The sequence below is a fragment of the Microtus oregoni genome, unplaced genomic scaffold, assembly GCF_018167655.1.
Source record: "Microtus oregoni isolate MIOR12 unplaced genomic scaffold, Mior012 000043F_ref0000047, whole genome shotgun sequence".
Classification (NCBI taxonomy): domain Eukaryota; kingdom Metazoa; phylum Chordata; class Mammalia; order Rodentia; family Cricetidae; genus Microtus; species Microtus oregoni.
Genome location: NW_024543210.1, coordinates 2,159,658 through 2,174,210, shown reverse-complemented (window position 1 = coordinate 2,174,210; position 14,553 = coordinate 2,159,658). Strand labels below are relative to the sequence as shown.

The 14,553-nt window shown below is 45.8% G+C and overlaps 1 protein-coding gene across 1 annotated transcript in view; it reads left to right on the top strand.

Moving 5' to 3' along the window:
- The window catches only part of Rcor1 (REST corepressor 1), an 85,088-nt gene extending 79,174 nt beyond the window's left edge, over positions 1–5,914 (top strand). Inside the window, exons 11-12 of the mRNA XM_041633123.1 lie at positions 288–517; positions 1,913–5,914. Coding sequence (XP_041489057.1) covers positions 288–517; positions 1,913–1,954 — 272 coding nt within the window. The 3' untranslated portion in view covers positions 1,955–5,914. The remainder of the gene's footprint in view (positions 1–287; positions 518–1,912) is intronic.
- The last annotated feature ends 8,639 nt before the right edge of the window (positions 5,915–14,553 follow it).

The following is a 14,553-nucleotide window of genomic DNA, read 5'->3' as shown; positions in this document are numbered from 1 at the left end:
GCTAAGAGCACTGGCTGCTCTTGAGAGGACCAAGGTTCAATTCCCAGGACCTACATGGCAGCTTATAACCATTTGTAACTCTAGTTCCAGAAGATCTGAAAACTCCTCTGGCCTCTGCAAGCATGAGGGACATATGTGGTACACAGATACACATGTGGGGAAAAACTCTCATATATATACACACACACACACATACATATATATACACACACACACACACAAATTTAAAGATGGTTTTTATCTTATACTAAAAATTATTTTTAAATAATATTCTCTTCTGTCCTTAGCCATCAGGAAATATGGGCGAGATTTTCAGGCAATCTCAGATGTGATTGGGAACAAGTCAGTCGTTCAGGTGAAAAACTTTTTTGTAAATTATCGGCGCCGCTTCAACATAGATGAAGTTTTACAAGAATGGGAAGCAGAACATGGTAAAGACGAGACCAATGGACCCAGTAACCAGAAACCTGTCAAGTCCCCTGATAGCTCCGTCAAGATCCCCGAGGAAGAAGATGAGGTAAGTCTGAAAGGGGTGGTCTCCCTGCAGACCATGCTCAGGGCTGCTGAAATATCTTATATCACTCAGCAGCTTTTACCTATAAATAGAGTAGTGTGTGTCCTAACTCAGGTAGCGCATTACTGTGGCCTGCAGATACCATAACTCCATTCTAGCTTCCTTCCACACTTATAGTAATGAGTGGTGTCCTACAACTCAGGCAAGTCTTAAGTGTTAGGCCATTGTTAGGGGCTGCTGTCCTTCTGGATGGGTCTGCATGCCTTTAGAAGCTCTTGAGGGATGTCCAGCAGCCACCTTCCAGCTCTTGATGCTGTCCAGGATTGGCTAGCTTAAGCTGGTAAAGACACTTCTAGGTCCTGTGGCTGCTGGGACTTCTCTGACAACTGGCATTGCGATTTTGGAGATGGTGACCCTGTTTTCATCAGAACTGTCAGGAAGGAAGATGGCTAACCTAGAGACATCTGTCCACTTCCGCTTCCTGTGTTAGGATTGCTTACCTGCTGCCTCTACCCAACCCTCTACATTTCTGCCTCCTCTCCTACAGAAGATGTACATGAAGCCAAGGCCAGACAGTCATTATAAACCTGGATTTGTTCAGTAGTCCAATAACTTAAGGATTGATTTACCTTTCTGGGGAAATTTGCTTTCTCTGTCTTCCTTAAACCACCCAGGTGTGATTTGGAGTTGATTGGCTTGTAATGTTTGTATGCTCTGGCCTGGAGAGCACACTAACGAATACATTGAAGGAAAGTGAGGTCACTTCCATATAGGGCCTCAAGATGATTCTCTCTGTAAGGAAAGCATTGCAACATAGCCACTCTGAGACTAGATTCTTGAGTACTTTCTGCACTACAGTCTGTATAGTGTGTGCACTGAATCTACACATTTCCAGTATGAGCAACACTCAGTCTCAAATTATCCTGGTGTAGGGCCAGTCCAAGACCCAGGAAATAGAACATCTAAGCAAAGGGAGGTATTTTCACCTTTAGCAGTAAGTTTGCCTAAGTATTAATTGTTGCTTTAGAAACACATTAACTTCTCTAAATACCCTGGGCTTTTTCTTGTAGGAAATATAGAAAAGTTAGGGGCAAGAAGGGCATGTAATTATTGCTAGAAATACCTGAGCAGCCATGTTTTCCAGGTACTGTGTTGACATGCCCCTTAGCTATTTTATCTAACCTTATGGAGGAAGCATCATTATTGTACAGCCTCTGCAGATAGGGAAGCTCAGAAAGAGAAAAACTGGTCGAAGGTGGACTAGCACTCCCCGCCCTGGGAGCATGAGTGCTTGCAGTGCAGGTTTGCTGAATGTAGGCTGCTCTTGTTGGAGTGCACCAGAGCTAGTGTGTGCTGATTGCTGTTCTCACTCCTTCCTTTCTTTTTCTCCTCTTTCAGGCTGCTTCTGTCCTTGACGTAAGATATGCATCTGCCTCATGAAAACTGCTGGTAGCTTTGAACACTTGGTATGGACGACATGTTATCCAGATATCAGGTATTACAAGACATCACCTAGCCATCTGCATCACATCTCTGTGGACAAGCAGCTATTACCAAAAAAGGCATACACTTCCAGTCCTGTGCTACATCTGCCTTAATTCTTTGCTCGTTCCTCCATGTTGGCACGACTTCCCAGAGAGCTCCGTTGCATCTCATTCTGCCTAAGGGCTGGGGGACCCACGGCCTGCACACCTCCCACAAGTCTGGGACCTACCCTCCAGTTGGCTCCCCTGAGCCCCATCAGTGGCAGCTCTCCCAGTCAACAGCTTCAGAACAGGTAGTCTTGAAAGGCCCAGCTGTGTTCCTGCATGGCCTGCAGTTTCTACTTTGTGCATAATGTAATTCTCAGAAGGCCCTGTAGACCTTCTAGAAAATTTCTCCCCTTCTTTTGTGGGGCAGCCACCTAAGTAATATCATGCTTCTTTGGAAATCACAATCCATTGGCAGACCACATCGTAACGTTTATCATACTAACATAACTCCCGTTTTTCCCTAAACAGAGGCAGAATTATGGCTTATAAATCAGGTGGCTCCTCCTCCTCTTTCTCTCTTCCTTAACTCTTTCCCTTTTCTCCTTTTCCAAGAGGTAAAAGCTCATTTGCAGCAACTGTCCTTGGACATTGTAGCTTAATGGGAACGTGGACCTCAATGCTTTCTGCCTCCAACCTTCAGCATTGGAATCCCAGGATGTGGGTGCACCCCATCTCTTGATTCCCCAGCTACCACTATCATCACCCAACTCGGAGAGATTTGGTTCATATCACTGTATCTGGTGCTTGTACATTTGGAATTGGTGCCTTCTCCTTCTGGCAACCATGTTATCAATCGCTTTTCTGTTCAAGTGTCTTATTTAAAGTTTATTGCTTGCCAAAGATGACATCATTGAGGTGTAGCAGATGGGGAGAGCTTCTGCAGATTTGACTCGAAATGTCAGGTCAGCTCAGTAGAGGACATGAGGGGAGTGAGGATGGTCTTCTAGATGCTACACACCATTAGCTCTCGTTTTCTTGGTGTGCCTGGCCATTGTATGTCACTCCATGTGTCCTTTTGTGTCATTTGTATACTAGTGTGATCATACACACACCGTCCCCTCTCTTTTAGCAGCAGATAGGACAGAAAAGTGATGGATGTGTTGCTTAGTGAGACCAGGATGAGAAGAAACAATCTACAGAGTGGTATGTGATGCCATCTGTTTAGACTGGGAACAAGCAAAGATTTCTGATAAATGTTCTGAGATTTCCAGAATCACTTTTGCTCTCTTACCAGACTGTGGGCCTGCAGGGGGTTGAGGAGCAGCCGGTCAGACAGCATTCATGGCCAGCTGAGACTGGACTAACCATGTGGAAATATCTTGCGTTGTTGTTTGCAGTGTTTGAATATTTTTTCTGCTTTCAATACCAAAAAGAAAAAAAAAGTAGATGCTTTAAGGTATGAACGGAATCCTTAAGAGTTTAAAATATGCAATTAAAATTCGATGTTTTTACTCCTAAGCACCTTCCTTTTTCTTTTTTTTTTCTTTTTTTTTTTTTTAAAGTTAGCTGATTTTCTCTTCAGAAAGAGGTTCAGCTATAGAAATCTAGATTGGGGGTGGGGTGTACATTCTTTCTGAAAAGTCTGGAGAAGGGTCATTCCAAAGGTGAGTACAGAGGGACTTTATCCTGTCCCACACCAGGTGCCCATTGGTCAAGAAGAGCCTGTGTAGCAGTGCCGAGGCACAGCCCACTGTCCTGTGTAGGAACTGGTAACAGAGTAACACTAGTAACAAGTCAGCTTTTCTTTGTGTTTTTACCATAAACCTGCTGTGTAACAGAAAGGGGAAGGAAAACATGATGGGGTCAGGCGTCAGCCTACACTTTGCATATCACTCACAGGGACACTAAGGCTCCTGATAAAGCCCTGTTCGCCTAGCTTTTGGCATGTCCTGTCTCCAGTGAGCAGAAGCAGTGTGGGTAGTTGCTACAATGGCTTTCTCGTTCTGCCAGTGGCTCTATATCCGTCTTTGTGCCCGGGCTACTTTCCTTAAGATTTGTTCTCGGCAGTGCTTAGACTTGATGATCCTTGGACAGTGTGGTAAGCAGAGCGCTCATTCTGTACTGTCTCCTCCTGGTTCCTAGCACTGATGGCCTCCAGCCATGAAGTCCCTTGAAGTCAGGCATCAGAATGATTATGGTCAGAGGAGCTGGTTTTGGCTTTTTCTCCAAGGGAAAGAGGCATACCATTTTCATTTGACAAAGGGGAAGTGGTCTTTGCCTGGCTGCTGTTGGAATGGTCTTCATGTTTTAAACGTTTCATGACACAGTCTGCAGTGATATAAATCCAAGAAATCACTTAGCTTTCAAAGCTGAGGACTCTGGTCTTGAACTGTGACTGTTCAACATGTCAAAAATTAGGTGTATCAGCAGGTTAGGTTTGGACATGATGCCTGCTTCTGATGGAATGTCACTTAAGCTTTGTGTTCTTAAAAATTATCAATGTGAATGTCATAATTATATATTTTTGTGGGAAAATCTAAATATAAGTTATTGTGCAAAATATAGTATCATGGACACAAATAATAGTCTAACTTTTAGTTTAGAGATCCCTAAAGATATAAACTGTATTGCATATGCATTAAAAGTTTGTTTTATTTAATTTTATGTAGACATGTAAAGTGTTTAGGTAATTCTTTTTGCGTATCCACTTTTTAAACACCCTGTTACTTGAATATTATGTTGACTGGTCAGCATCAGTGATCAATTCTGTAACATAGCTCTTTAGCTGGGTTCCCCATGCCTGGGTTGTGCTGATCAGTGTAGTGCTGTCACAGTCAGGTGCTGTATCAGCAGGAGCAGAGGTTCGTGTAGCACTCCCACTGCCTCTTTGTTTATCAAGATGGCTCCCTAAAGACGGCTTTTGACAGTTTTTATAAGACCCACCCAATGACGGTCACAAACCTTAATCAACAAACAAAAGGCGAAAAGCTTAGTGTGGTGGTCTAATTAAGCAGTTATTTTCTGTTTATATACAATTTCCTCAGTACTACACACCACTCTGAGTGAGCTCATTGTCACTTTAAAATTGCAAATATACCCTGCTTTTATCTTTCTGAATATCAGATGTACTATGGTATAATTGCACACCAAAAATAAGCCCAACAGTGCATTACACTAACTGGATCCCTGCTTCCATGTGAGCAAAGGAAAGACAGAGCAGAGCCTGTCTTCCTCTCGTCTCTATCCTGTTTGTACACCTAGTGACCCAGGATTCAAATTTTTAACATCAAGTCAACTTTGCCTCAGATTGACTAAAGACAGTTAGATCATCCGAGCCTAATGACCGTGTGCAATGCTCCTCCCGCCACTCCCTGGGTCTTTGCAGCTTCTCCTCACTGTAGTAAAGCACAATTGCAGGAAGTTACAATTCAGAAGGAAGGTCAGTAGAGTCTATGCATGTTGTAAAATAATGAGTGTTTACAGTCACCTTCTCTAAAATGAAAATTTATACTGGAGTGGATAGCATTCCATTATGTAGACTTAAAACTTTGCTAAGTGCTTTTTAGATTGCTTAAAAGTTTTTCAAGATTTTAAAAGATGTATAAGGTTAAGTTTGCAAATATAACGGAAATGCTGTATATCTTTTGGAGTGATAAAATTCATGTTAAAATTTTAAAGAAAATATGTTGTAATAATGCTGTTGTAAGTAATATTTCCATGTCTCTCTTTGCTTGTTTTCTAGTTCAGCACAGTCATTGTGGTGAATGTCCATAGCATTATAACTGCTTAGCCATTGGATTATAACATTTGTTAGTGGAGATTGGGAAATTTATTTGTGAAATTCTGCAGAATTCATTTTTCTATTTCCAATATTTGCTGAAGTTAAATAAAAATTTTCAAGCCATTGATGTAATAAAATATGAAACAAAACAATTTTATGCATCCCCATGTTTTCCTTACTACAGAGTGGAGTGTTCTCCTCGCTTTCCAAGCAGGCCTTGGGTTTCTGATTGTATTATTGCCCCAGCGCTAGACCCTGTGAGATAGACAGCTTGGGAGGGTGCCCGTGGCTGTTGCTCTTAGCTTTTAGATAGAGCAGACTTCCTGTCTGAAATGGGGTCAAGAAAGAGCCAAAAGGAAGACTAAAGGCCTGCACTCCCATAATCCCTTGTAAGGTCCTAGTCCCCAGTGACCTAAAGACTTTTGCTAGGCCCCACCTTTCAAAGGTTCCCACCTCACTTCCTGTCAGTTCCAAGCTGGGGCCTAAACCTTTATTTAACAAATGAGCCATTGGGTGGCACTTGGTCTACACTGCAGCAGGTCACTGCTACAGGAATCTAAGGTCCAAAGCTAAGGTTGCCTCACACAAAATTTGCAGTAAGTGGGTGGAGTCGGATCTTCCTTGGGTGACTCTGCATCAGCTAGGAAGTTGTGTAAGAGTGGGGGGGGGCCACCCACTCCCACCCACTCCCACCCAGCAGCCTCAGGACTAAGTCTAGAATAGCAGAGAGGAAAAGCCCATAGTCCAGGGGTAGCAGTGAGCAGGTGGCTCAGAGCCAGTGCTGCAGGAGCGCATGACAGGAACGGTGTAGCAAATTTGTGTCTGCAGAGTCTTCTTGGAGTTTATCCTGAGAAGATGCCATGTGTTGGGGGGAGTCCCAGAGACAAGATAAGGCTCTAAGAGTTGTGTGTCAGACTGGTGGTGGTGGCAAGAGGGGACAAGTATAGAGGATAGAACCTGGTGCTTCCTAGCAGGAGACAGAGAAATAGCCAACACCTCTCCTGTCACAGATCTCCACGTATCTGTTAGGACAGCTACATAGAAGGGTTCATTTAAGTTTAAGCTGTAGAACACTAGCTTGAGCTGGGCAGTGGTGCACGCCTTTAGTCCCTGCATTTGGGAGGCAGAGGCAGGCGGATCTCTGTGAGTTTGAGGGCGAGCTCCAGGACAGCCAGCTGTTACACAGAGAAACCTTGTCTTGGAAAACAAAAAACAAACAAAAGACCAGCTTGAATGGGAACAACTCTTTCAAAGACTGGCAGAGTGTATATAAGCTTCAGGTAGTCAAGGGAAAGCCATGGGTCCCCAAGTCAGAAACAAGAAGACTTCAGGTCCAGGCCTACTTCCTCCAGTCTAAACATAAAGGGCAGGTAACTGCAGGGTCTCCTCTTGTTTCTTACCTCACGTGAGATTGCTGCTTGCTCCTGGCCTTGACTTCAGCGCTCCCATGTGGGAGACCACTGGGAACTCTCCAGAGCTCCAGGACTGCCTAAAAGATGAGTTATGTCTTTAAAGCCTTCTCTGGTTTGTACTCTATGAGAATGGAGCAGTATTAAAGAAAGGGCTAGGGGCTGCTATAGCTGCTGGCCCACAGCCCCCATGCTCCATGTACTTAACTAGTAGCCAGTGTCTTGTGAGGTGCTCGTTTTAAAGGGAGGGTTGTGTGTGCCATTCCACATGGTCAGATCTCTTGCCATAGCATCAAGGCCATAACTGCTGTGCATTCCACTGACTTCACACTTAGGCTGGCAAGGCTCCCTTATAGGGGAATCTCAGTTTATTCTCTGGTTCTGGGCTATGTGTCCTTTCTCGTTCAGTCGTTCTCCTTCTCACCACCTGTGAAAACATGCTCATGCAACGTTCACCATTGTCCTCTTTTTGAGCTGCTTTCCTCAGTGATGTCTAAACCCTCAGCATTGCTCGCCTCTCTCCTCTTCACCATAATCAGGAACCTGCCTGTCATTTATTTTATATTTATATATACATTTATTTATATTTGTTATGTATATGGTTATTTGTGTGCACTCCAGAAGAGAGCTTTAGAGTTCATGGTACTAGGTTATAGACAGTTGTGAGCCGCCGTTGTAGGTGCTGAGAATTGAACCCAGGAACTCTGTAAGAAGAGCCAGTGCTCTGAACCATTAGACCAACTCTCCAACCCCAGTCAGGAACCTCTCAACATAATTCATCTGTCTCAGAAAAATACATAGCCCTTCTTGGATCCTGCCTTTAAGGACTGACTTTCTATGCTTTTCTCCACCAATGCAGTCCTTTTCATGGTCCCCCTTCCGCTTTCTGCACACAGCAGATTCCTGGGCTTCAGCCTCTGAATGTCACTTGGCTGCACTGATTTCTGCTGCTTATAAAGAAGTGTTTTAGGGGCTGGAGAGATGGCTCAGAGGTTAAGAGCATTGCCTGCTCTTCCAAAGGTCCTGAGTTCAATTCCCAGCAACCACATGGTGGCTCACAACCATCTATAATGGGGTCTGGTGCCTTCTTCTGGCCTGCAGGCATACACGCAGAATATTGTATACATAATAAATAAATAAATATTAAAAAAAAAAGAAGAAGTGTTTCACCCAACATTTAGTTGAAGGCCACCCCGGGCTATATAGCAAGACTCTGTTTCAAAAAAAACCAAAAACTAAAGGCTAGGTGGGACTTGGCTCAGTGACAGGGCATTTGCCTAGTGTGTACAAGGCCTGGGCTCCACCCCTAGCAGTGGCACACACGTGTGTGTAAATACACACACACAAGTTACTTAGGTTCAGAAGTTCCTCACGGCACCTTAACAGCCCAGTTCTCCGTACAGTGTTGCCTGTGACCAGTCTCCCTCACAGCCCCTCAGTTACTGTGCAGCAGACATGCTTACTATCCCTCCTTTGTGGAAGAAGAAACTGAGACTTGGAAAAGCATGTGCTGCTGTATTTTGCAGTAACTTGGGATAAGGGCTGTCCTAGTCCACAGCTAAGCTCCCTTCAGACTGCACTGCACTACTTGAGCCCTGGGTCGTGAAGTCTTGTGACCTTGCTCACTCCCGTAACCATTTCAAGCTCTTCTCTTTACCTGTAAACAGGAATAGGGACTACTTTGTAGAACAGTGAGCTTGTCCAGGGCCAGCCCCGTTGTCCTGTGTGGAGTGGAACAGAAGCTGAGTTTAAAAACTAGTTTTGTGTTTTTTTGTTTGTTTGTTTGTTTTTTTTTTTTTTTTTGCAGGGCCCCGTAGGGTGAGCTGCATCCTTCACTGATGTTTAGATGAATCCCTCACTTTGATGTTCACTACTCCACTGCCATTACACCCTGAATAAGAGAGGCCCTCAAGGGCTTTATTGACACTCACCAGCCATTCTCTGACTTTATAGTGTGTGTGTTTTGAAGATTTGCTGTTTGTTCAGATTGGTAAAACCCAGCAAAATTATTCTCTCCTCCACCATGTCTCCCCTCCCATAGCTCAGGGCTACAGCTACAGTTCCCACGCTGGCCTTTTCAGGCAGGTCCTTGAGATACTCTGAAGCCCTAGAGGTCATCCTCCCAGCCCTTGGTTCCAAAGTGTGAGCCCTGACTCCTGTGGTCCGAGGTTGCCTAGTGATCGTCAATCATCTTCAGTGAGGCCAGAGTCTGTATGAATCCTGTGTGCCACCAGACAGCGTTAGCAGGATCAGTATGGAATTTGGACTATGACTGCCCTGTCTGCAGGGTTCTCTGGTGACATTTCTTTCTCAACCTTTCTAAGTAAGAACACCATGGTTATGGCTCCCCATGAAATCCCCTCCCGTTATGTGTGCCTTGTTTTTCCCTGACTGTTAGTATGGTTTTTTGTTTGCTGTAAAATATCTGGTGCAGACTACTTAGGAAGAAAAGTAGACTTATTTCCCTTAGAATTTTTTTTTTTTTAATTTTGGGTTTTTGAAACAAGGTTTCTCTAGCTTTGGAGCCTGTCCTGTCCTGGAACTTGCACTGTAGACCAAACTGGCCTCAAACTCCCAGATCCACCTGCCTTTGCCTCTTCTGAGTGCTGGGATTAAAGGCGTGTGTCACCACTGCCCAGCCTTTCCCTTAGAATTTAAAGGCTGAAACTGCACATACCACAACAAAGGTTTAGATGAGGGCCTGTGAGCTACAACCCATCAAGATGGTTGACAGTGGCAAGAATGTTTGAGAGAGTGAGATGTCATGGAGACGCTGAAAGCCGAGGTGCATTCTCATGACAAACAGCTCACCATCCACAAGCGCTGCCTGGCTTCAAGAGCAAAGCCTCCCAGCCTGAGGATCTCGACTAGGCTCTCATGCCACTGCACTGGCCTCCAGTTTCCCATACACGAACTGTTTAACTAACTGGGTCAGAGTTGTCTTGGTCAGTGGAACGAACCTTCACAGGCATGGCAAAGAGACTGGACTTTCCTCCTGCTGCCGCGAACTCTCCATCCTGTAAAGAAGTTTGAGACAACCTGCTAGAGATGACTGACAAGGCCACCAGAGGTATGGCACCCTGAAAGTGCTGAGGGGCTACATAAGTGACCTGGCAAGACCAGCACAAGGTTGTCGTCCTTTGGTGGAGCTGGTCATAGTCACAGATGACAGTTGGAGAGGATGGGACAAAATTCAGGTTGCAGGAAAGTGCTAAGCACTTGAGTTTTAGAGCTGGGGGTGCTGTATGTGAAGCCCTCAGAGACGTGGTCCCAGGTCATCCTCAGAAGCAGATTTAGCTTAGTACGTGGAAAGTGTAGGCCCTGCTTCTGAGACTGGGCCGCCACTCTGACTCCCTAAGGCATGAGACACCCACTGCATAGAAATACTAGCCACTTCTTGGGATCATACCTTCGACATCCAAGTTCAGGAGTGGAAATACACTCTGGTCAGCCCTCTCAGGTTGCATCTGCATCTATCCTGGTGGTTGAATACTTTACATTAAGGAGATTCAAAGTGTAAGTGCTTCCCCGCCCTGGGCAACAGAATTTTCCTGCCAGATGTATCTGCTGGGATGGGAGCACAAAAGAGCATGGGTTCAGCCCGTTTCCAGTCAGAATGAGAATGGACTCTGGGCCAATTTCACAAGGTGTGGGAGTCAGCATGCCCTCTGACAGCACCTGCAGGTACCCCTGGTTCCAGTCCCTAGGCAGCAGGGAGGATGGGGTGCCCAGCCTGCAGGTACTCCTGGTCCCAGTCCCTAGGCAGCAGGGAGGATGGGGTGCCCGGCCTGCAGGTACTCCTGGTCCCAGTCCCTAGGCAGCAGGGAGGATGGGGTGTCCAGCCTGCAGGTACTCCTGGTCCCAGTCCCTAGGCAGCAGGGAGGATGGGGTGCCTTCTACGTGTACTCCTGGGCCCTATCTATCCCTAGGCAACAGGGCTGCCTTAGAAGCAAGATCCTACTTGAGCTCTGGTGGGTCATTTAAGATGTTAACTTCCTTGAGTTTAGTCATGAGGTATTTCTGGAGCCCACATGATAGCACCTGCAGTAGAAGAAGCAGCAAACACTCAGATTCCAGTCAGGGAGACAAGGAAATGGGATCCTTCGAGCAGGGGGAGAGAATTGCATTTGCTGTGACCTAATTGGCTGGTACCTGGAGTGATGCGGGTCTGGAATGGGCCAGAAGACAGCAGCATCTTCCCTGCCTACCCAGACCCTTCCTGGCTTTGTTAGCGGCTCTCGAGTTCACTTCAAGAGTCTGAGCCTAGGGCTCACGATTCATCCATGCGCCAACTTGTAGCATGAGAGGCAGGACTAGCAGACCCCAGCCTGGGGCATACAACTTGTCCCAAAGGCCAGGTCATGGTCTCTGGGTGCTGTTTCCCGCTGAAGTGGCTGGGTTCAGGTGTGGGGGATCTGGGACTCTTGCTAAAGACTCAAGGAGTACCCAGAATGATGGGGTCTTATCCAAACAGCTCAGGTGTCAGTTTAAGGCCTCCTACTGGTCAAATAGGATAGCTGCCACTTAAAAAGCCATGAAAACTGTGTAAGAATCCAAAGGATCATAATGGTATTTTGAAGTTGATCTTGGGGAGGAAGGCACACATGCCTGAAACATGGATGTGGAAGTAGAAGGCAGTTCTTTTGGACCTTCATGTGGCATCTGAGAGCACTCGGGTTGGCAGCTACCATGGCAAGCACCTTTACCCACTGACCCGTCTCACCAGCCTGATGGTATTTTTATAAACCCTTGTTAAGCACTTTTGGAGATAAAAGGTACATCAAACATGGATTGAACTTTTATCCAACATGTTTCAAAACAATTAAATCATTGGGTAAAAAAGTTATTCTTTAGAACTCTACCGTACCACATGCTGGGGATTTAGGAAACCCTCGGTTTGTCTGTAAAGCATGGATAGTCTCATCAGATCAGTGACTGACAGAACTATCAGGAGGCTTGATGGAGGAGGCCCCAACAGAGCTAGCTGGGCCTGAGCCCCTCATACCTGTGACATGGGCCCTGCCCTTCAGGACTCAGGAATCTGTCAGTCGAAGTCTCTCCCTCTCCCTCTCCGCCCTTGGCCTACAGCAGCTCCAAGAGCATTTTAATTCCCCTTCAGCTGAAAATAGCGACACACCTGTAACCCCAGTGCTTGGGAGCTAAGGCAGGAGGATTATTAATTACTATGACTTTGAGGCTCACCTGGGCTTCAAAGCAAGCCTGTCTAAACAAACACAGTTTTTCTTCCCTTGTGGAGGCCAGCTGAGAGCAAAACATCCACATGAAGACAAAGCAGCATAAATTGGGCGATCCGACACCCTCTGGCCTCTGAAAAGACCTGCACTCGTGCACAAACCCATATACAGATACATAATTAAAAATAATTCTTTAAAAGGGGATGTTCGTGCTATGGTGGCAATAGCCTTTAATTCTAGAATTCAGAAGCTGAGACAAATAGACTTCTGTGAGTTCAAAGCCAGCATGGTCTACATAGTGAATCTCAGGACAGCCAGGGCTATGTAGAGAGACCCTGTCTAGGAGTTTTGGGGACTCTGAAGATGGCTCAGCAGTTAAGAGCACTTGCTCTTTATTTGCTGTCCTTGTAGACCAAGGTTTGGATCCCTGCCCTCAGAAACTAGAGAAATGATTCCTCAAGCTATAATTTTGGTGTAGGTCATAATCATCTGTAACTCCATTTTTTTGGCTTCTGTAGGACCAGGCATGCGTGTGATGCATAGACAGGTATGCAGGCAAAAACTCATAGGGAACAAAAATTAAAAACTTTAAAGAACACTAGCTTCAACATGATTCATAATGACAAAGATGTGAAAGCAAAGAGTGCTGTTGACGGTGACTGGACAGAGAGATGTGTGCATGTTAGCTTACTAACCCGCGGTGTGGCCCAGACTCCCTGATCTCAGGTTCACTATGACCCTTCTGGCTTAGTCTCCTGCACCCTGGAGTCACAGGTGTCAGCCACACCTAGCTCCAGACGATTTACACTTTTTTTGGTAGGGTCTCACTATATAGCTCAGGCTGGCCTTGAATTTGCCCAGGCTGGCCTCGAACCTCCTAATCCTGTGCCTGCTGCCTGTGTATGGGTGTCATAGGCTTCTGCTGTCATGTCCGATTCAGATACAGTGGATTTTTGAGCCATAAACGGTTGTTTTTGCAGTGGACAGATGACTGCATAAGGATAGCTGCAGTGGTTTTTTTTTTCTTTGTCAGCTTGATGGACTTTATAGTTACCATGGAAACACATCTAGGCATGTTTAAGAAGACCTTTTCAGAAAGGTTTATAACGAGAGGGAAAAGCCACCGTGAATGTGGGTGGCACCATCAATGGGGTAAGGTTCTGAATAGAAGGGAGGAGACAAGCGTGCAGGGGAGCAGCTCAGTGGGCAGAGTGCTTGCTGAGCAAGCACAGGGGCCATAATCTTGATTCCCAGCACCAGCAGAAACTAGAGGGACAGCATGTGTCTCATTCCAGATGGGGAGGCAGATACGTGGATCCCACGGGAACTCATTGCCAGTCTAGCCAAAATAACTCACTCAGATTCAGTGAGACTGTCTCAAGTGGTAACGTGGAGAAGCCATTACACCTGCACGGATAAGTGCACCTCACATACATGCCTATAGCATGTGTGCGAGAGCTCACACGCACATGGAGAAGTGAGCTAGCGAGCTGCGCACCAGCCTTCTCTGTACCTGCTGCCGTGTGCCTCCCCGCCTTCCTACCTCTCCCACGTCAGCAGGGTGTACTGTACCCCAAAACAGCCAGCCGAAAACAAGCCCTTGCCCTCTCATCTTCTTTCCAGTTTTCTAAAAATGTATTTTTACTTTATGCTTGTGAATGTTTTGCTTGCACATGGCTGTCAGAAAGGGAACTGGAGTTACAGATGGCCATGAGCTTCCATATCGGTCCTGGAAGCTGAGTCCAGGTCTTTTGTAAGAACAGCAAGTGCTCTTACCTATCAGGCTGTCTCTGCAGCCCTCAAGTTACGTCTTGTCAAGCATTTGAATGTAGTAAGAATTAAATAACCGGTACAGTAACAGTTCTTTGAGAGATAGAATCATTGTGGGTGCATGTGCTCACTTGGGCACCCAGATACATTACACAAATAGTAAAATCAAAGATGACCTAGCAAGAGACTTCAGGACCATTTTTAAATAATAAGTCAGATCACTGCGATGGGAAATCCACAGGATGGCCGCTTTGGACCTGATGGACCAGCATATTCGTGCCGCAGATAAGATGACTCTCCTTAGGCACACACAGACTACAGAATAGAGACCTCAGACGAAGTCCGTGCATCTGTGGTCAGTTACGCCTCATCGGGCGGGTCAGGAGCACACGCTGGGGGAGGGGTAGTCTCG